This window comes from Mesoplodon densirostris, chromosome 1 (assembly GCF_025265405.1).
Source record: "Mesoplodon densirostris isolate mMesDen1 chromosome 1, mMesDen1 primary haplotype, whole genome shotgun sequence".
Classification (NCBI taxonomy): Eukaryota; Metazoa; Chordata; class Mammalia; order Artiodactyla; family Ziphiidae; genus Mesoplodon; species Mesoplodon densirostris.
Window position 1 is genome coordinate 114,923,884 of NC_082661.1, and position 22,184 is coordinate 114,946,067.

At 41.9% G+C, this 22,184-nt stretch overlaps 1 protein-coding gene across 4 annotated transcripts in view; it reads left to right on the forward strand.

Annotated features, from left to right (window-relative positions):
- Positions 1-22,184, forward strand: part of MTR (5-methyltetrahydrofolate-homocysteine methyltransferase) — a 118,496-nt gene that overhangs the window by 5,975 nt on the left and 90,337 nt on the right. For 3 of the 4 annotated variants that reach the window (XM_060108280.1, XM_060108307.1, XM_060108299.1), the window contains exons 2-10: positions 2,979-3,193; positions 9,063-9,152; positions 11,228-11,297; positions 13,061-13,153; positions 14,506-14,612; positions 16,281-16,340; positions 17,109-17,203; positions 20,537-20,637; positions 21,749-21,810. In XM_060108280.1, coding sequence (XP_059964263.1) covers positions 2,979-3,193; positions 9,063-9,152; positions 11,228-11,297; positions 13,061-13,153; positions 14,506-14,612; positions 16,281-16,340; positions 17,109-17,203; positions 20,537-20,637; positions 21,749-21,810 — 893 coding nt within the window. The remainder of the gene's footprint in view (positions 1-2,978; positions 3,194-9,062; positions 9,153-11,227; positions 11,298-13,060; positions 13,154-14,505; positions 14,613-16,280; positions 16,341-17,108; positions 17,204-20,536; positions 20,638-21,748; positions 21,811-22,184) is intronic. The other variant, XM_060108290.1, reaches the window with a different exon arrangement.

Below are 22,184 nucleotides of genomic sequence, written 5' to 3' on the forward strand. Positions count from 1 at the left end.
AACCCCAATTTCTTGGCTTTTTTTGTTGTCACCATTAACTTAATCATGTCAAATTCTGGGTGCTTATTAGCTGATAGGACAACCACATCATGGGGTGTCCAATTAATGCCACACTTGAATTGCCTTTTTTGACTTTAGCTGGAAGTGACTGGACCACTGCCTGATTGCCTACCAGTCTTTCTATTATACGTGTCTCATTAAACCCTGCTTTTCTTCACATTCCCAGGAAGTGATTTTTTTCCTTTGGTACTTGAAGTACTACTGGTCAGATCATTGGATCTTAACTTTGTTCCTTTTTCAGGAAGAGTTTTCTTTCACCTGTCAGCTCAGTAAACAATTAGCCAGTGAGTTGGTTTTGGAAAGGAATAGTAAACCCTGAAATAAGCATAACGTCCTTTGGGAAAGAAACCAGATATTGGCACATTTGCCTTGCGGGTTGCTAGAGCAACCTTTCTGAAGCCTATGAGGAGTAACTCAGTCAAAATAGCTCTGTAGCCATCATTTAGCTCCTGTTTCTGTATTGAGTACCTAAGACTCTGGACAGTAAGACAGGGCTGGCTTGTAAATTTGCACCCAATGCCGGCTTACAAATCTTCATACATTACTGGTTTGGGTTTTAGATGACCTTCTCTTCTTTCTCATCTTTCCTCACTTTTTTGCTGTCTCAGTTAAGGAAAGAGTTAATGAACACTTAGGTTCCAGGTACTGTCCTTGGTATTGCTAGGAACAGCGATCAGTTGGTGTAGTCACAGTCTTTTCCTCCAAGAGGCTCAAATAGCTTAGAGCCAGCTGCATTTTACTCCAGCTTTGTTCCTCTCTCAGGGAGCACAGAAGGCCATGTTGACAGCAGAGGTGGGTGTCATTGTGATTTGTGGTGAATAACTCGTAACTTTGGTGGGCAGTAAGGGATTTTTTTTTTTTTTTGCGGTACGCGGGCCTCTCACTGTTGTGGCCTCTCCCGTTGCGGAGCACAGGCTCCAGACGCGCAGGCTCAGTGGCCGTGACTCACGGGCCTAGCCGCTCCGTGGCATGTGGGATCTTCCCGGACCGGGGCACGAACCCGTGTCCCCTGCATCAGCAGGCGGACTCTCAACCACTGTGCCACCAGGGAAGCCTGGCAGTAAGGGATTGGTGAAAGTTTTTGAGCAAGGGAAGCAACTGGTTTAAACTTGTACTTTAGGAAGATGAATCTGGTCGTGGTGCATAGGATGGGTTGGAATATAGGGTGACCAGGTACCGTCACCCTGGTGGTCGTGATCTCTTACCTTTGTAGGACACTTGATTTTTTACAAAACATCTTCATATCTGATCCCATTTAACCCGTAAGACAACTCCACGAGGTAGGATGAGCAGGTATTGTTATTCTCAGTTTTCATGGATTCAGACTGAAGCTCAGAGAGGATCTGTGATGGCTGGGATGTGTAGTAAGGACTTGAAGAAAGGGTGGCACTGGGGATGGAAGGTGGGCCCAATGTGAATGCCATTTTTGGGTTTTTTGGGTTCTTTTGGCCATGCCACTTGGCATGTGGAATCTTAGTTCCCCGACCAGGGATCAAACCCATGCCCCCTTTCTGTAGTGGAAGTGCAGAGTCTTAACCACTGGACCACCAGGGAAGTCCGTGAATGGCATTTTGGATGCCAGATCTATAGGGCTTGAGATATGAGTAGATGCTGGTTATCAGGGCGAGTGAGGAGTCAGATGACACTGAGGTTGTCAGGTCAGGCTTCTGGGAAGGGTGGTGCCATTCACAGAAACAGGGAGATCAGACAGGAAATTTAGCAGGTTTGGATTTGGATAATAGATTGAGGGGCAGGTGGGTATTCTAGGGGGCCATCACAGGTGGACACCTTGAAATCTGGGTCTAAGGTTGGAGCCCAGTGTTTGAGAATTCGAAGCTCCTGGGTGCCTTTGGAGAGTAATTGCCATAGGGAGGCAGAGGAGGAAGCCACAGCAAGAAGACAGGTTGATCTAGAGCTGCCTGAGGTTGGTGGAGGGGAGGGTGGGCGGAGTTGGAAGGGAGGAGCAGTGGGAGGTGTGGGTGGAGCTGGTCATGTGCTCTTAGGTGCAGAAGGAGCTGAGCTGCAAGAGGATTTTGAGGTGGAGGGGGGTGAATTTGAGGAGCTCCCCAAAGAAGACTCTTTTGTACAGGATTAGGTGAAATCACCTGTGAGTGAAAAGGAAGAGAAGGATTTGGTGCCAAAAGCAAGCAGAGGTTTGGAACAGCAGGTGTGGGAAGTGTTGAGAGCGCCAAGAAAAGGTGAACCAAACAAGAGACTCGATGTTAGGAATTTTCAGTGACTCCAAACAGCATGGTTTTGTGGCTTTCCAGTAGTTCTTGGAGACCATAAAATAGGATTGGAAGGAGTAGGCCTTGGGGCTTTTGAGGACCAGGAATTTGGAGAAGTCAAGGGCACAGGGAGAGTTGAGAAGCTCCAGGGTGTTAGGCAGTCATCGGTCCGGAGATGGAGCAGGGGTGAGGAAAACCCTGTGTGTAGGCTACGTGAGTTCTGGCAGTAGGTGGGAGAGACCGTCAAAGTTAATAGTCTAAATGGCAGTTTCGAATTATTGATGGCTTTCAGTTATCAAGCTAAATCTCCTTACTGAGTGGACGCATGCAGAGAACCAACAGAGAGCCCTAAAGATGTTCTCCGGCAGGTGGCCTGGCCTTGTAACACTTGGCTCTTTGCTGCCTGTTTTGCTCATCTTTGAAACAGGAACAACTAGAGCCTACTTTAACCTTGGTGTGGTGCTTTACCAGTGATTCTGTGCTGTGTACAGTGTCCTATTTCATTAAGCATTGTTATTTAATGTAAACATTCTGGGGCAGCATTTTTCAAATGCCTCAAGGTTACAAGCACATGTTTTATGAGCCCCATTTACTCCCTGTTGTGAATTAGTATAATTTAGTCTACACTCCCTCTCCACACACGTCTTCCCCCTTTCATTTTGTAAAGTCAGATTTTCACTTTCTTTAAAGCAGGAATGAAGAAGACCCTGCAGGATGAGATTGACGCCATCCTGCGGGAGAGGATTATGGTGCTTGACGGAGGGATGGGGACCATGATCCAGCGGCACAAGCTGAGTGAAGACGACTTCCGAGGACAAGAATTTAAAGATCACGCCAGGCCCCTGAAAGGCAACAATGACATTTTAAGTATAACTCAGCCCGATGTCATTTACCAAATCCATAAGGTAAAGCATCCCCAGGTTCTTATATTTTCATCCTGTCATTCCGAAAGGCCTTTGGTGTCCTGAGGGCAGACCACTGGGCCAAGTGCTCTGGGGGAGACAGAAGAAAGGGGTGATTTGTTCAGATAGAGGTGGCTTATTCAGAAAGCAGGTTTTGGGCACCATATAAAAGTCGTGCACGGTATTGAGCATTCAAGATAAGGAAATGAGGAGGGCAGGTTTTCTGCCTTTGAGGCATTTCAACAACAGTGAAAAACCATAAAATCCTGGACAAATTAGGGTTTTTACCTACACTAACTTATTTAAGTCACCACAACAGCCCTGATGAAGTAAAACTGAAAGGTAGTTGTTATTCTCATTTTGTAGATTTGGAAACTGAGCACCTCAGAGTTTAAATAACTTGCCTGATGTTACAGAGGTTTACTGACTTGAAATCCTGTGTTCTTTCATGCCATTTTCCTGTCTTTAATAAAAATGACTAGCCTTGGTCAGGGAACTAAGATCCTGCAAGCTGTGTGGCATGACCAAAAAATAAATAAATAGATAAAAATGGCTAGCCAACATAAAGAAATCAGAAGCAAGTAACTGGGTATTGCTAGACTTTTAAAATTTAAAAATAAGTGTAGGACTAAATTGTTTCATAGGTTATCATGGGAATTTCATAGGATTATGACTAGAAGAGATAATAAGGTGGTTTAATCTGTTTTTCTGGTCTGGATTCAATTTGAAGGACAAACATATTTACCAGGGAAGTAAGAAAGTCTTATCTTTTGGAGAAGGGTGTTTCAGACTTTTTTTAAAAAGTTGAGGCATAATTGACAAAGAACATAACATTGGTTTCAGGTGTACAACGTCATGATTTGAAATTTGTATATATTGTGAAACGGTCACCATAGTGAGTCTAGCTAACATCCGTTACCCTACACAGCTGCAATTTTTTTTTTCCTTGTGATGAGGATTTTTAAGATCTACTTTCTTAGCAACTTTCAAATATACAATACAGTAGTATTAAACATAGTCACCATGTTGTACATTACATCCCCATGACTTATTTATTTTATAACTGGAAGTTTGTACCTTTTGACCCCTTCATCCATTTCCCCTCCCCTCCACCCTCCACCTCTGGCAACCACCTTCTTTTTTATAGCTCAGTTATATTCCATTGCATATACATGTAACATTTCCTTTATTCAGCCATCAGTGGACACTTAGATTGTCTCCATATGTTGGCAACTGTAAATAATGCTGCAGTGAACATGGGGGTGCATCTGTCTTTTTGAGTTAGTGTTTTTGTTTTCTTTGGATATTACCCAGAAGTAGAATTGCTGGATCATATAGTAGTTCTATTCTTAATTTTTTGAAGAACCTGCATTCTGTTTTCCATAGTGGCTGCACAAATTTACATTCCTGCCAACAGTGCGAGAGGATTCCCTTTTCTCCACCTCCTCACCAACACTTGTTATTTCTTACCTTTTTGATAATAGGCATTTTGATAGGTGAGAGGTGATATCTTGTGGTTTTAATTTGCATTTTCCCTGATGATTAGTGATGTTGAGCATCTTTTCATGTACCTGTTGGCCATCTGTATGTCTTCTTTGGAAAAATGTCTATTCAGATCTTCTGCCCATTGTTTTTTTTGGCCATGCTGCGAGGCATGTAGGATCTTAGTTCCCTGAGCAGGGATCGAACCTGCACCTCCTGCAGTGGAAGTGTGGTGTCTTAACCACTGGACCACCAGGGAAGTCCTGTCTTCTGCCCATTTTTGAATTGGATTGTTTGGATTTTTTTTTTTGCTAGTGTGTTGTATGAGTTCTTAGTCTATTTTGGATATCCTTATCAGACACATGATTTGCAAATATTTTCTCCCATTCAGTAGGTTGCCTTTTCATTTTGTTGATGGTTGCCTTTGCTATGCAGATGCTTTTTAGTTTGATATAATCCCACTTATTTATTTTTTGCTTTTGTTGCCTTTCAGACTCTTCTTAAAGAAAAAAAACTCAAAGGAATCAGTGATAAAATGATTCATTGAGGGTGGAAAGGATCCTTCTCTTGGGTGGTCAAGACTTTGTTCTAGATAAGATGCAGAACGGTTTTCATTTGAAGAAGAACTAGGAATGCCTTTCCTTTGGTCATAATGGAAATTGTAGTTACTGGAAGATTTTAAATTGGTCCTTGAGGAGTTTTGGTTCTACGAGTTTTTCTGCGAAGCCTGAGACTATGTAGTCAAATTGCATTATAAAATTCCAGTATATTTTGGATTGGGAATGCCATGATGGGTATGAATTGCTTGGCGTGGTTACAAACATCAGTTCTTATTATGCAGTTGGTGAAATCACCACCCTCCCCCCACCCCCCAACACCCAGCCCAGCTCATGACATGTGGCTTTGTCCTTATTCAAGTGGATTATCACTAGAGTATGAGCTTCCTGAGGGCAGAAATTTGGGCCTGCTTTTCACTACTGAATCCCTACTGCCTAAAACAGTATCTTTCACCTAGTAAGTAAGTCAGTAAATTTTTTTAAAAATAAATTTTATTTATTTATTTTTGGCTGCGATGGGTCTTTGTTACTGCACGCAGGCTTTCTCTAGTTGCAACGAGCGGGGGCTACTCTTCTTTGCGGTGCATGGGCTTCTCATTGCGGTGACTTCTCTTGCTGTGGAGCACGGGCTGTAGGAGCGCAGGCTTCAGTAGTTGTGGTGTGGGCTTAGTAGTTGTGGCTTGCAGGCTCTAGAGCGCAGGCTCCGTAGCTGTGGCACACGGGCTTAGTTGCTCCGCGGCATGTGGGATCTTCCTGGACCAGGGCTCAAACCTTTGTCCCCTGCATTGGCAGGCGGATTCTTAACCACTGCGCCACCAGGGAAGTCCCAGTAAATGTTTTTTGAGGGAACGAATCTTTGTCCTGTGAGTTAGATAGGCATGTAGATAGAACAGCAAGTTTCCCAAGATAGGGACATGAAGCAAAAATGACTGTAAATACCAAAAGGTGTAACCTAGCTGTCCCATTCGTGGGGGAATATTGACTAGCTGGAGTTATCTGGATGTAGAGACTGTGTCGTGTTCATGGATGAGGAAGGGAAAAAGACTGCGTTATTTTCACACTTAGTTATTTCTAGTGGAGTTACTGACCATAGAGCTGATCCCCTGATACTTAATTTTTTTTTTTTTTTTTGGTGGTACGCGGGCCCCCCACTGTTGGGGCCTCTTCCCGTTGCGGGGCACAGGCTCCGAATGCACAGGCTCAGCGGCCATGGCTCACGGGCCCAGCCGCTCTGCGGCACGTGGGAGTTTCCCGGACCGGGGCACGAACCCATGTTCCCTGCCTCAGCAGGCGGACTCTCAACCACTGCTCCACGAGGGAAGCCCTCCCCCGATACTTAATTTTAATGGAATGGCCAGGTTCTATTTGAAGTGCGAGTGTCTGACACTAAGCTTTTTTGATTGTAATGTAAGTGTCTGACATTAAGCTTTTGGTTGCGGAGGCATCGTTTCAGAGGCATCCATGTCAATAAACGTCCTGCCAGCTGTGTGACACATCTGCTAGCTAAACAGCCAGACCAGGAACCAGGATTCCCCCAGCCATGAAATTCCCTTTTTAGAAAGCCCTGGGTAAACTCTATGAATTATCCTGCTTTTTGCTTCCTGAGCCCTAATTCCTGCTCTTAGGTTTTAAGTTCTCCAATAAAGAATGAACCCACAAAACCCTAGGCACCCCTGCATTGACCCCAATAAAGGCAGAACCCCCGGTTCTCTCCGTCATTCCTGCCCAACCCCCGCCTTCCCCCAGCTACCTTACTGTATGGCCCGGGCATGCCTGTGAGTAATAAACCTTGTTTTTTCCCCAAAAGTTCCCTGATGGTTGTTGCTGAGGTGAGTCTTGCAATCATAATAAGAACCAGTAGAGCCAGTGTAGCTGTGGCATTGGCTCGGTCCTGGCTCAGCACAGGCAGTAAGGGCCTACGTGAGTGCATCAGGCTTTCCTAGCCCATCACTGCTGATAGGCTGAGACCAACAGGAACCAATATTTAAAACACCTGTTGGTAGTCTGTGGCCTTGATGTTATTAATGGCATCCTTTAATCTTGACAGCTTTCTATTGATTCAGGGGAAAACTGAGGAGAAATTAAGTAGCTTGCCCATATCACACGTGTTTTAAATTGGTGAGAATAGGCTTGGAATCTCAGGGGTGTCATATCCGGAGCCCATGAGTGGGATATTGTTCTGGGAAAGAAGGTGGAGAGAAAGGGTGAAGAGCTAGAAGAAACACCTTTTAAACTTTATATTATTTAAAATTTTAAATCTACACACAATTGGAGAAAATAATAACTAGGAATTTAGAAATATTTTTTCCCTAATTATAAAGACAGTATGTGTTCATTGTTACAAAAATAAAATGTCTAGCTAGATGCTGTAGAAAGCATGAAGGGGAAAATTAAAACCACCTGTAATATCGATACCAAGACATAATTGCCATTCACATATTTTAATTTATATTTCAGTCTAGTTTTCTGTGTTTGGATTTTTAAAATTAAATTGGGATTATTATTGCTTCATACTATTTTATAATTTGCATTTTGTACTTAATACCATGAGCATTAAATATCCTGAGACATGGTTTTAATAACTTCATAATAATCTATTCTACATATATATCATCATTTACTTAACTAACCTTATTCTTAGGCATGAAGGTTGTTTTCAGTTTTTCTTGCTCTTTGTTGAAAAACTAAATTTTAATTTGTTCTTATAAAACAGAACCCATAGATAAGAATAAATTCCCTTTTAACCACTACTCCAAATTTCTATTTTTTCCCCAGAGATAACCACTTATACTAGTTGGTGTATGTCTTCCCAGATCATTTGTTATGCATTTATGTATATGTATGTATTACGTATGTACGTGTATACATATAGATATCTGTAGAAAACTCAGTACTATTTGTGTGTATGTATGTTTTAAACTTAATGGTGTCATGGTTTACATATCAGTCAATTTTGTTTTTCTACTCAATACTTTTGGAGATTTTCCGTGTTAGTGTATGTAGATATATGTGCACACTGTTTTTTAGCTGCCACATAGCATGTAATAAAATGGACATATTATAGTTTATTTAGTCATTTCCTTAGTGGTAGATAGTTGGGATGTTTGTGACTTATTATAAATGTGTGAATCTTGGTTTTCATTTCCCAGCTCTTCTGCAGTGTCCATCTGCTTAGGTGGGGTTGGGCTTACTCACTATTGGAAAATCAAGAGATTCCAGAATTTTCATTGGATTGAGGTTGAGATGGTGTCCAAAGAGTGAAACAAGGCAGAAATGTTTCAAACAGGGAGAACCGGAGGGCACCGAGGTCCTCAGGGTTTCGTAAGGGTGCAGATGTGGCTCAGAGGGACCAGGAGCTGTGCACTGAAACAACTGTGGTCAGAATCAAGATTGCAGAGATAGTGCCCTTCTCAGCAGGGTTCTGACTGTGCTGAAGCAGAGAGCTGGCAAAGGAGCAGAAGGAATGTTCCTTGGCCATCGTGTGCCAGAAGCTTGTTGTGTGATCTGTACCATCATCTGGCCACCTGGTGAAGTAGGGTTATACTATTTTCAAATGAGGAAACTGAAGCTCAGAGTTTAAGGAACTTGACTCCATTCACACCGCAAGTGAACTTTGTCTGAATTCAAGTTCTGTGTTTATTTATTCATATCACAGGCCTTTCTATGAAATCCTTAGGTCTTTTTGCATCCCCAGCCTCTATCTAGTACAGTGCCTTGCACTCAGTAAGTGGTCAAAAGATATTTGGTGGCCTTGGTGAGGAAAAGACTAGTTTATTGTTGGGGGACAGGGATTCTAAAACTCATAGCATTGACATTACTTTCTCTCGTGGCAGGATTACTTGCTGGCTGGGGCAGATATCATTGAAACAAATACTTTTAGCAGCACTGCTATTGCCCAAGCTGACTATGGCCTCGAACACTTGGTAAGGATTTCATTTTTCCTTGTATCTAAGATATTCATGAGCGTTTGCTGCATTGGTAATTGCTAGTGAGAAAACCAGCCAAAGCTGCAGAGTCAAGCTAATGCCTAGTTATCTATTATTTGTGGTCAGATGGGGAAAATGGTTAGAATCGCTTCTGCTTATAAACACAACAGCCCATTCATTTTCCAGCTGGTCTCTTTATGGGCAAGTAATAATCAAATAAAAATGATACTCATTATGCAGTGACTGAATAAAAGCATAATGATTGGCCATGTGCACAGTTCTGTGAAGCCTTTTTAATTTGGGTGACAGATTTGGTTTCCTTTCTTTAAAAAATTGTGGAAAAATACATGTAACATAAAATTTACTATTTTAACCAATTTTAAGTGTACAGCTCAATGTCGTTAAGTACATTCACATTGTTGTGCTACCGTTACCACCATCTGTGCGTGGAACTCTTTTCACCTTGTAGAACTTAAACTCTGTACCCATTAAACAATAATTCCCAATTTTCCCTTCCACCTCAGCCCTTAGAAACCACCATTCTACTTTCTGTCTCTATGAATTTAACTCCCCTAGCTACCTTATATGAGTGGATCATACATTTTTTGTCCTTTTGTGACTTATCTTGTTTCACTTAGTTTAATGTCCCCAAGGTTCAGTGATGTTGTAGCATGTATCAGAATATCGTACTCTTTCGAGGTTGAATAATATTCCACCATATGGATATGCCACATTTTGTTTATTCATTCATCCGCTGAGGGACCTGGGCTGATGCCACCTTTTGGCTACTGTGAACAATGTTACTATGAGCACGGTGTACAGATAATCTGTTCTTCATCCCTGCTTTCATTTCCTTTGAGTATCTATACATAACCAGAAGTAGAGTTGCCGAATTATATACACGAATTCAATGTTTAATTTTTTGCGAAACCACCATACTGTTTTCCACAGTGGCTGCATCATTTTGTATACCCACCAATAGTGCACAAGGTTTCCAGTTTTTACACATCTTTGCCAGCATTTGTTCTGTTTCTGTTTTTGTTTTTTCCTGATAGTAGGCATCCTAGTGGGTGTGGGGTAAAGGATTTCATTTCTCTTTAGTCAACAGGATGCTTCCATTTTCAAGTTTTGTAAACTGTTAATGATGAAAATATATGGTAGATGCTGAGGTCCCCATTTCTGGGTGGGAGGTCCCCATTTCTGGGTGGGATTTTTCCAGAACGTGCCTCTGTGTTCATGCACATAGTCCTGAGTGCTCTGACACTGTTTTCCCTCATGGTGATGGGGCTTTGTGAAATCACTTGCCTTGTGGGTTATCAAGGGAATTATTTGAGGGCAGGAGTTGGCAAACATTTTCCGTTAAGGGCCAGACAGTAAATATTTTAAGCTTTGTTGGCTATGTCCTGTCTCTTTTGCAACTACTCAGTGCTAGCATTATAGTGCAAAAGCAGCAACGGACAATACGTAAATGAATGGGCTTGAGTGTATTTCGGTAAAACTTGCAGGCACTACTTTGTATGTTTCTGCATGCTTGCTTTATTTCCTAGTGAGAGGGTTCATGGCCCTTCTCCAAATTCTCAAGAGTTTCATAATCTACAAAAACTTCAGACCCACTGATTCCAACCATTGTACGGTGTAGGAAGCCAGGACCTGGAGGAGTTCTAAGGGAGCCACCCAGGCAGATAGTGACAGAGCTGGTTTTAGAACCCAGGTCTTCTGTCTCTGAAGCCCCTGCTTTTCCCATTACTATGCTTTTTTCCAACTCTCAGAATATTTCACTACATCAGCTTATTCTGACATGCCAGAGGTCCAGAGATTGCCCTTTTTGCCAGCTGGCTCATGGCTCTGTGGAAGGCCGTAAAAGCAGTTCCCAAAGACTCTTGCCTTTCCTGGCCGCCCTCAAGGCTGGGGCCGCTGGTAGGCCTTTTTGACTAAGATTTCATTCAGACCTCAAACTAATTCACTCCACCTTTCTTTACTGAATAAGACTGTGTTTTAGAAGGTCATGAATTCCTTATTTATTTTATGGAGGGAAAGAAGGACAAACTTAACATTTGCAGTTGATGTGTTAGGCCTACAGGATGAACAAGTGCTCTGCGGGAGTGGCCAGAAAAGCAGCTGAGGAGATAACTCTCCAGACAGGTAAGGAACAGTTTTCTCCTTTTTTTTACAAAGATGTTTCCTTTGACATCCTCAGCTATAATATACTGTCCCAACTGCCCCTTTTCCTTTCACGACAGTTGGCCTACAGCAGCACTGCAGACACCATCACGTACTTGTTTGTAGGTTACTTCTCTGCAGTTTCATAATCAAACATTCAGTGTCCCTCTGAATTGACTCTGTTTCCTTGGGCCTTGGGCTCAGGGTTTACGCTGTGTTTACTCTGCTGGGTGTTTTATCATAACTTTGTAGCTAGAACCGTGACTTCCTTGTACATTTACAGTGAAAATGATTTGTCTCCCTTTGGAAGTACTCTTTCGGTTATTGAGACACAGCTGTTTTGTTTACATTGGTGATCATCAAGATATTTGATCTTCTTGCTTGAAAGCTACCCTCATCCCTGTGATTTTGCCTTATTTAGGTAAAGAGAGATTGTCTTTTGAGCGTCTTCTACTTCATACCACTAGTGTCTTTGAAGGCACTGTGTAGCACACAAAGAGGGTGGCATGAGAGTCAGTCTTGCTGGGATTTGAAAAATGCCTCCCTGAAATAACTAGCCTCCTGGCTGGCTGCCATAAGAACACTTGGGCACCAGCTGCAGGGGAGGCTTTGAGGGTGGGAAAGGAATGGAAGAAATACCTGGATCCCCTTAAGATTTGGAAACGTGAAATTATTGCCAACAGGGAAGACGTAAAGCAAAATTGTTGGGAAGTTAGACACAGCATACTAATGATGACTGAAGCAATTTATAGGAGCTCCATTTCTGAGAGATAATGTTGAAATCGGAAGGGCATAGACTATTGCCCCAACAAAGTTACAGGTCAGAGGCTATCAAACCAGCTAAAGCAGGGAAAGACAAGGACGTTTTTCTTACACCCACGATATTGTTCAGCTTTGGGGAAGATAAAGAATATCGGGGCTTATAAGCTGTTCAAAGGCTGGGCTGTCAGCTAGTGGGTAGTTTGCTCCAGTTGGATGGTAAAGCATAACCACCTAGTTAAAACCACCAAAGGTGATGAGCACTACGGCCCTGCCCTGTGTTCGGATATGTAAGGAACACAGTATCTCCGGCTCCTTTAGAAGCACCTAGACTCTAGCCTAGAGGAAAGCTTATTAAAACATTCATGAAAGAGTTTTAATGTGAGATTTGATCTGCTTCATACTTGAATTTCAGGCTTTATAATTGTTAATCGTGATGTAATATTTTCCCCCAGCAAAGGCCCTGCAGTACAGCAGTGGAGAGAATTTCAAGATCAATGCTACTGTGAGGAACTTTTGCAAAACCTATGTTCATGACCTTCAGGGTTTCTTAAGAGTAGGGAGAGAGAGCATTTGTCCAAGCATAGCTATGGTGATAGAAAAGGATTACTAACTGAAATTCTTTGAAGCCACATGTGTGAGAATTCAGAGTTTTTTGGGTTGGCTTGGCGGTAACATGTGCACATACTTTATATTTCATAATTTCCTCAGTGGGATCCAGGACAGCCTTATAATCAAACATCTGTTTGCAGTAAAATCTATGAATCGTCCACTAAGTGAGGTAAAGACTATAAATAGCTTCTTGTAGTTTAGGAGAGATCAAGTTTTGTTGTCAAATGAATTAAGGAAAAAAGTGGGGCTTTTGTGCTTTTTGGATTTCAGAGTTACGGACAAAGGATTGTATACCTGTGTTCTAGGGGAAATATGATAGCGTATTAACTTATGAGCTGTTTAGAGATTTCACACTTGTTTTTCTCTTCCTAAAGGAATTAAGAGGTATGTGGCAGGAGCTCTGGGTCCAACTAACAAGACACTCTCTGTGTCCCCATCTGTGGAAAGACCAGATTACAGGAACATCAGTGAGTATGAGATATAATCATTGACCTTGGGCAAGTACCTCTGTGTTTCAGTAATCTATAAATCTGTAAAATGGGGCCAATACCAGCATCTACTTAAGGATTATTGTGACTTAAGGGCTTACAGCAGTCCCTGGAATGTAGTAGACATTAAAATAAAAAGTGAGCTATTATTAGTCATAGTATTAGTATTACGCATTTTGAGCCTGCTTTCAAAGGTGCATGTTGCTGTGTTTGGGCTTCTTTATGAGCTGCGGAAATGAAACCAATCAAAATAAAACTTTAAACTGAGAAGTTGAGCAAATATAGATACCAGGCCTTGGTCAGTTATAGAATAGCCCACTAGACTCCCACTTTATTTATCAGAAAGCAGTCTAAGCTATATATATGCATACTAGCATTGTAAACGTTGTAAACCACCATCTGTAAGCATACTTGCATTGAGAGTGTATGAAAAGTCTGAAATCTAGGTCAATTTCTTAAGCATCAGACTACACAAAAACAAAAAGTATTAAATGATCAGAGCAGAATAGTAATGATACTATGTGTGGTAATGAACTCTGTGTAGAAGACAAGTTTAGGCAAGTGTGGATTGTAGGTTTTGGTGACAGATACCACACTGTTCCACCTGGGGTTGCTCATTCTGGGCTGACGTGTGGCAGTGAGGAGCTAACGCTTCCTGTCTCTTGTGCTGAATAGGATGAAGTAAGCTCCTCTATTGAATATATGATCATCTTTTCTTTCTTGGGTGAGAGATCAAATGGGGCAAGGGGTGACCTCTCAGGTGGAAGTAGACAAGACATTTCTAACAAAAATTTTATCTAGGAGTGATTAGACACTTTTGTGTTTGAGAGTGAAATTGCCCCCCAGGCAGGTTTCTTCTCTGACAGAGTTGGTGTCAGAGGGCAGGAGCAAAATCTACAGGACCACAGACTTTTACCCCAGAGGGTGTGAGAGAATGTGATGCAACCGGTGTTGTATCCAGATCAGTGTGACACGTTTCTCCTGTTGTTCCTCACACTCATCCCTGAATTGATTAACACCATCCCCGGAAAGATCTTAAAAGTAAGAGCCAGGGCTCAAGAAATCATACACCTTTCCACTCAGCCACTCATTCTTGGCTCACACATGGGAAGTGAGCCCGTGTGCTAAGCGTTCAGGAGCATCTGTGTTCAATTTGCTGGTTTAACTTCCATCACTGCCATGTTTCTTACAAAAGATGGTGTTGCCCTTAAATTATGCGTTATAAACCAGCAGTGGTCAGTTCACCTGGCACCAGGCCTGAACTCAGCGTGTCTTGGGCTTTCAGAGGATGTCCATGACTAATGTCCTAGGTGTGGTTTGTTTTTTTGCAGCATTTGATGAACTCGTTGAAGCATACAAAGAGCAGGCCAAAGGGCTTCTGGATGGTGGGGTTGATATCTTACTCATTGAAACTATTTTTGATACCGCCAATGCCAAGGTGAGTTAAAGGAGAAAAAAGGGGCTGGGCTGGACTGGGGGCTGGGGTGCATCCCCTAATGTAGTGAGGAGACTGTAATAGCCATTATTAAAGTTAAATCAAATTCCTTGATCCCATTTTATTCTTGAATATTTTTAGCTGAGTCCAGTAGAATGAAGGGAACTTCAAAAGGTTATGTTTCTAACTTTTAAAAAATGTTTTTTTAATTATGAAAGTAAATATTTTCATATATAGCTACTATATGTACATAGATGCATAGGTAATAAATATATACGCACGGTTCTAAAATTCAAAAGACACATAAATGGGAATTCCCTGGCGGTCCAGTGGTTAGGACTTGGCGCTTTCACTGCCAAGGGCCTGTGTCCCATCCCTGGTTGGGGAACTAAGATCCCGCAAGCTGTACTGCTCGGCCAGAAAAGAAAAAAAAAAAAGACACATAAATGTATGGAGTAAAAAGTAAATATCCTCCTATCTCCTATTCCCTGGGTATTCGGCTGTCTTCCCCAGGGACCACTGCTCTCACTGGTGTGAGGGTCCTGACGGATTCCATGCAGATAAAAGCGTGCGTGACGTGTGTGCATATGTGTATGTGGTTATATTCTTTGTATGTGTACAAAGGTACATAAGTGTGTAGAATAAAAAGTAGATATCCTCATACATACTTTTTTTTTTTTTTTTTTTTTGTGGTACGCGGGCCTCTCACTGTTGTGGCCTCTCCCGTTGTGGAGCACAGGCTCCGGACGTGCAGGCTCAGCGGCCATGGCTCACGGGCCCAGCCGCTCCGTGGCATGTGGGATCTTCCTGGACTGGGGCACGAACCCGTGTCCCCTTCATCGGCAGGCGGACTCTCAACCACTGCGCCACCAGGGAAGCCCTCATACATACGTTTTTGCACAGTGTCTCTGAAGATACATTTCTACAAGTGAAATTGCAAGGTTTAAAGGGTCTGGGCACTGTTAATTTTGATTTTTAGTGTCAAATTCCCTCTAAGATTGTACTCATTTATCCTCCAGTCAGCAAGCAGTGCACAGTAGTGCTGCTTTCACCACATCCTCTCTGTTTCACTTTTTGATCTTTTCCAATCTGATAGCTGAAAAATACTACCTCACTATAGTTTTAATTTGTGCCGTCGGCCCTCTGTGTTGGTGAGTTCTGATGTGGAACAGCCTTGAGCATTGGAGGACCTTGGTGTCTGGTCCCGGAACTTAATAAAACATGGACGGTACAGATTGACATGGGATTTGTGCCTTTACAACCCATTCTAGCTCATACTCTTTTTTGAAATGACATACACTGTTGGTTCATATACCTACCATGTATATATGAGGCTGTGGAAAGCAGAGGCTTCTTATTTATCTGTTTTTAATTTTGACTGAGCAAAAGAAGAAAGAGTAGCTCTTCAGCCCTTCCTCAGAGGAAATATTAGTTCATGGAGGGACTTTCAGTCAGCATTTGTTTTGTTGTAACATGTACAGTGTTACCCTTGAGAAAGGGGCCCTGGGGTTGTGCGTTATCACGAGGACGTGTTTCTCCTTCTCCTCCCCAGAGAATGTGACGTGTATCTGATCTGAAGAGGTCTGGGTAAGGGGGCATTATGATCAGCCAGTTAGGCTGACCTGTGTCACAGTCTGTCAGAAACAAAGGTGTCCTTTTTCTCCCTGACAGGCAGCCTTGTTTGCAGTCCACAGACTTTTTGAAGAGGAGTATGCTCCCCGGCCTGTCCTTGTAAGTTCTCAAATATTTGCATGATGAATTTTGGTTTTTATTAATATTGTCATTTTGAGGGTGGGGTTTTTGTTTTCCTGCCATGGAACTATTGATAGTATCTTTTAGGAACCAGCAACTTGCTTGGTTCACCTCCCTTCTTCCACCACCTCTAGACCAATAGCAGTCTTATCCGTGGAAATGTACAGAAAATGAATGTAGCGGTGGTTTGTGGAAGGCAGGCTATTCCAAAGAAGCCTGGCTGAACTGGTCCCCCGAAGCCAAAGGCTCACTCTCGTTAGGGCCTGAGGGCGGATGGACTGGCGTGCTGACCGTGAAGCATCCAACACCAGAGACAGCATGCTGCCAATTCTTTAATGCAACAGGCAGGCCCCCATTGCTTGGTGAGAATAGAATAGAGTCAAACAAGGGGTGTTAGATGAATCCGATGTTGAATAGCAGGAGACCAGGATAACCTGAGGTATCTGTGGGGAAGTCTTCTCCAGTGGGACTGGAGGTGTGAATCCTAAAGCTCTTTTGGACACTGCTTTTGTCTCCGTGACTTTCCTGTTTCTCTGTTTCTGTGGCTTTCCAACCCCTCCCCTGGGCACTTTGCATTCATCTGTTCTGACCGTTAAAGAAAACAGTGCTGCCCTGGAGTTTGAGTGCCACAGTTCTCTTCCTTGTAAAAAAACAAAGAAAGTCAGCTTGCTCATTTTATTTTGTTTCTGTGACTGTATTCTTAACTCAAGTCTATGCTGTTGACAGAGTTTACTTTGTTCAATTCAGATTTCCGGGACAATTGTTGATAAAAGTGGGCGGACTCTCTCTGGCCAGACCGGGGAGGCGTTTGTCATCAGCGTGTCTCATGCAGACCCACTCTGGTGAGTGATCATTCTTTTCTGACTCCATTCCTTTTGGGGAGATCTCTTCTGATGACTACAGACTGTGACCCGGGAGGGGATTGCTTCTCTATATTTCTGTGGTACCACTTGCATGAGATGTTGTCTTTCCTTGAAGTACATTCTGACTGCCCTGAGGATGTCAGAAGACACTGCCTAAATGGGTCGATTTGAGGGAGGGGGAGAGTTCTCATACCCCCTGGGCCCACCAGAGAGTTGCCTTTTTGTCTGTAAGTGTCCCCCTTATAGTTTAAGACTGACTTGGCCTGCTAACAACACTTTAAATCTATTATCAGCACTTAAAAACTTTGCAAGGTTTTTTCACTCCCTGCTTGTGGAGCAACCAGAAGTAGCGTAGTTTGAAATAAGGTGGGAATTCTAAAGCTCAGATTTTTATCTTTAAAATTAACATGGCTTTTACATTCTAGTTTGAAACATCTCTCTATTTTTCTGATCAAAATGGTTTAAATTCTGTACCATGAGTGAGATGGAAGCTCCAAGAGTCTATACAGTTTCCTCCTGTGCCTTTTCCGTGCACGTTCTACTCCTGCCTGGAGGCCGTGCCTGCCCTGCAGGGTCACCCCACCACGTGAGCCTTTCAGACCCATCTCTAGGGTCCTCTCCGGGGACCCTTCCCTCTCTTACCAGGCCAGGTCGATGTTCTTCTCAGAGCACTCTATTCACTGTTATTATAGCCTTGGCCATAAAAATAAGAGTCATAGACATTTATTGAGAGTTTGCTGTGTGCCAGGCTCGGTTCTAAGTGCTGTATGAGAGTTCTCTCTTTTAATTTTGGCAACAACACCTTGAGGTAGCTGCTCCTCTTCAGATCTTTTGCTTATTGTTTTAGTTGGGTGGTTTTCTTATTGTTGAGTTTGAGAAATTAAAGAAAATATTTTGGATACTGTATATGTGTTTTGCAAATATTTGTTGCTAATCCATGACTTGTCTTCTCATGCTCCTAACCATATCTTTTGCGGAGCAGAAGTTTGTAATTTTAGTGAAGTCCAGCTTATCATTTTTTTTTTTCTTTCTTTCATGGATCCTACTTCTGGTGTTGTATCTAAAAACTCATCTCCAAACCCATGGACACCTAGATTTGTCTCCTGTGTAATCATTATTTATATATTTATATCTTTAATAGTTTTGCAATTTGCAGTTAGATCTGTGATCCACTTTGCGTTAATTTTTATGAAAGATATAAGATCTTTGTCTAGATTAATGTATTCAGATGTGAATGTCCAGTTGTTCCAGTACTGTTTGTTGAAAATACAATCCTTTCTCCATTGGATTGCCTTTGCTCGTTTGTCAAACATTAGTTGACTGTATTTGTGTGATTCTGTTCCTGGACTCTATTCAGCACCATTGATCTGTTTGTCTGTGCTCTCTCATCAATACCAGAGATTCCTTTAGCTTTTCAGTGAGTCTTGAAGTCGAGTAGTAGTACCAGTCCTTTGACTTTGTTCCTCTCCTTCAAGAATTGTGTTAGCTATTCTGGGTTGTTTGCTTCATCATGTAAACTTTAGAATCAGTTTGTTGATATTCACAAAATAACTTGCTGGAATTTTGACTGGCGTTGTGTAAATGTATATAAAATTGGGAAGAATTGACATCTTAACTATATTAAGTCTTCCTGTTGATGAACATTGGATAGATCTCCATTTATTTAGATCTGCCTTGATTTCTTTCATCAGAGTTTTGTAGTTATGCAGAAGTATTTCATTTGTTTTGGTGCCATTGTAAATAATGTGTTTCGTATTTCAAATTTCAGTTGCTCATTGCTGGTATATAGGTAAACAGTTGACTTTTGTATATGAAGCTTGTGCTTTACAACCTTGGTTCTAAGAATTTTTTAGATGATTCTTTGGAACAGATAGTCTTATCTGTGAACAAAGACACATTTATTTCTTCCATTCCAATCTGTATACCTTTTATTTTCCATCTTCTCCTATTGCCTCACCTAGGACTCCCAGCATGATGTTTAGCAGGAGGTGAAAGCGGGCATCCTTGTCTTGTTCCCGATCTTGCGGGGAAAGCATCTAGTTCTGTATCATTAAGTATGATGTTAGCTATAGGTTTGTTTGTTTTTTTGGTAGATGGGCCTCTCACTGTTGTGGCCTCTCCCGTTGCGGAGCACAGGCTCCGGACGCGCAGGCTCAGCGGCCATGGCTCACGGGCCTAGCAACTCCGCGGCATGTGGGATCTTCCCGAACCGGGGCACGAACCCGTATCCCCCTGCATTGGCAGGTGGACTCTCAACCACTGCGCCACCAGGGAAGCCCTATAGGTTTTTTATAGACGTTCTTTATCAAGTGGAGGAAGTTCCCCTCTATTCCTAGTTTAATAAGAGCTTTTATCAAGAATGGGAGTTGGGTATTTGTTTGTTAAATAAACTTTTTATTTTGGAATAATTTCAGATTTACAGAAAAGTTGCAAAGATAGTACAGAGAATTCCCATATGCTCTTCATCTAGTTTTTTCTAATGAGACATCTTGCATTAACTGTGGTACTTTTGTCAAAACTTAAGGTATATTACTATTAACTAAACTCCTGACTTTATTCTGGTTTCAGGTTTTTCCACTAATGTCCTTTTTCTGTTCCAGGATCTAATCTAGTATATCACATTGCACTTCGAAATCATAGTAAAAGAAAAAAATTAAAATGTGAAAAAATAAAAGATGACATAGTCCTGTCACTTCATAGTTAATTCTTGAATTCCTGAAGACTTCAGCAGCTCCCACTGAGTGTGATTTTGGAGGGAAAGCAGCTCTGCTTTGATCTGTTTTATTTTAGTCTGCAGTAAGTTTCATTTGCAAAACAGAGAGCCTCTTGGTTACAAATTAATTTATAAGAGGACAAATTCTAAGTCCAAGGTCACGTTGCAATTCAGTTGGAGCAAGGACTGAGTCTTGGTCTTCAAGACCCCCGAAGTGGCTTCCATGTGCCATTAATGTTCCTTCTACCTCCAAGATTTTCCTTTTTCTTTCTCGTAAGTATTGCTTTCCAGTGTTCATTAGCAGTGGTAGTTTGCAGACATTTCTGTTTCATGGTATACCATTAACTAAATGGTGAACTTATTTAAGGAGTCACATCCATAGGCAGGATCTAATGTTGGAGACATATGCAGAAATATTTAGTGTTGCAGGGAACTTCAGTGAGGTGGCTTTGACTGGAGCTGAATAAACGTGCTTTGAATCAGGAGACTTACTATCTGCTTGGTTTTAAATATACTCCTTTCTTTATCATAACTTTTTATATGCATAAACATTTAGAATAAAAGAGGGTACTTCTAATACCTTCTTTTTGTTTTTCCAGCATTGGATTAAATTGTGCTCTGGGTGCAGCTGAAATGAGACCTTTTATTGAAACGATTGGAAAATGTACAACAGCCTATGTCCTCTGTTATCCCAATGCAGGTGTGTGTTTTCAAGGGAGTCACACATAGGAAAATGCAAATACACAAGACCTGGGTAGATAGGGTAACAGATCCGGATCAAAAGAGTTTGTTTTGCAGGTCTTAGTATATAGTTGACTTTCAATAGGAATTTTCTAAATGAAGAGTATTTGGGTCTAGACCACTGTTTCCCTCTAGACTTGAAGGAACAGTTTGGCTCAGCCTGAAAGGGTCAGAAGTGGACAGAACTTGGGGGCATGAAGCCTAGTCATAACTTAACTGTCCAGAGCCTTGGAATTGGTGACAGTGCTCGCCATGTGGGCGTGGCCAAAGAGATGAGTGCAAAGAACGTGAGAGAGAGAGCCCTCTTCTTTCTTCCACTGTATCGACAAAAGAGCCTGTTACTTTTCTCCTTTTTAAAAGTTAGGACTTAACGGTATATAAAAATTCCAAAGATAAATGTAGACAATTTTCAGACTATCCATTTAATATTGGTAATCCATCCTGGGTTAACCAGATTTCCTGGTGAATGTTTTTGAGCACCACTTAACTACTTGGGGCTAAAAATAATTTTCCAGCCTTCTTTCTCCAAATATATACATTTTAATGCACAGTAAATTTTATTTCCCACCAGGAGTAAGATAACTGGAAGGGGATAATAAATAGAACAGGAAACTGGATAATTAGATGCTAAAGTCTTACGTGGGAAAACTTACTTGAAAGGAGATGGGTTGTGTTTTGCTTGTTTTTAATTGCATGTCGGGTGCTCATTAGTTCAAAGCATGTGTGGTACTCCAACCCCTACCCCTAGGCGTCTAGGAGACAAAAATGAATTTCCTTTACAGAAAAGGGAGGGATGGGGTAGGGGAATTCTGTCTCATGTAGTAGTGATGCTTTTCTTTCAAATAGAAAAGAAATAATGGATGTTTATTTTCCTCTGTTATTTTATTTGTTGTTGTCTGGTATGGTGTCTCTGTACTTATTATGTTTAATGTTAAGAATTCTTACTTGTTTTTGCAAGTAATCACGATTTAATTATAAATATTTTTCTAACCTTTTAACCTAAAGCCTTTACAAATACTATGTCATTTGTTAAAGTAGTTTCCAGTAATGGCTGAAATATACTTTCTTAGGTCTTCCCAATACCTTCGGTGAATATGATGAAACTCCGCACGTGATGGCCATGCACTTAAAGGTCAAGAATCCTCTTTCACTTGATTTTTAAGAGATAGAGAAATGGAATTTTTGATTTAGAATATCTAGAAGTAGACTTTTCCCCTAAAGAAATCCCAGTGTATATATAAAAAATAAAAGCTTAAGATGAATTAAAATGATGGAGGCAGAGGGAGGGGCTCGCTGTCAGCATCCTTCTCCACGGTGGGTACTAGTGGCTATTGGGAAATTCTCAGAGAGGTCCAGCCCAAACTAACTGAAACTCAGCTCTCCTCTGCAGCCCTCCCAGGTGGTCCCCTCCACCCCGCAGACTGCGGGGTGGAGTCTATGTCTCCTTGCTCCCCACTGTCACCTCCCCCATTCTCCTTCTCTCCCATACACCTCCCATCTTTGAAT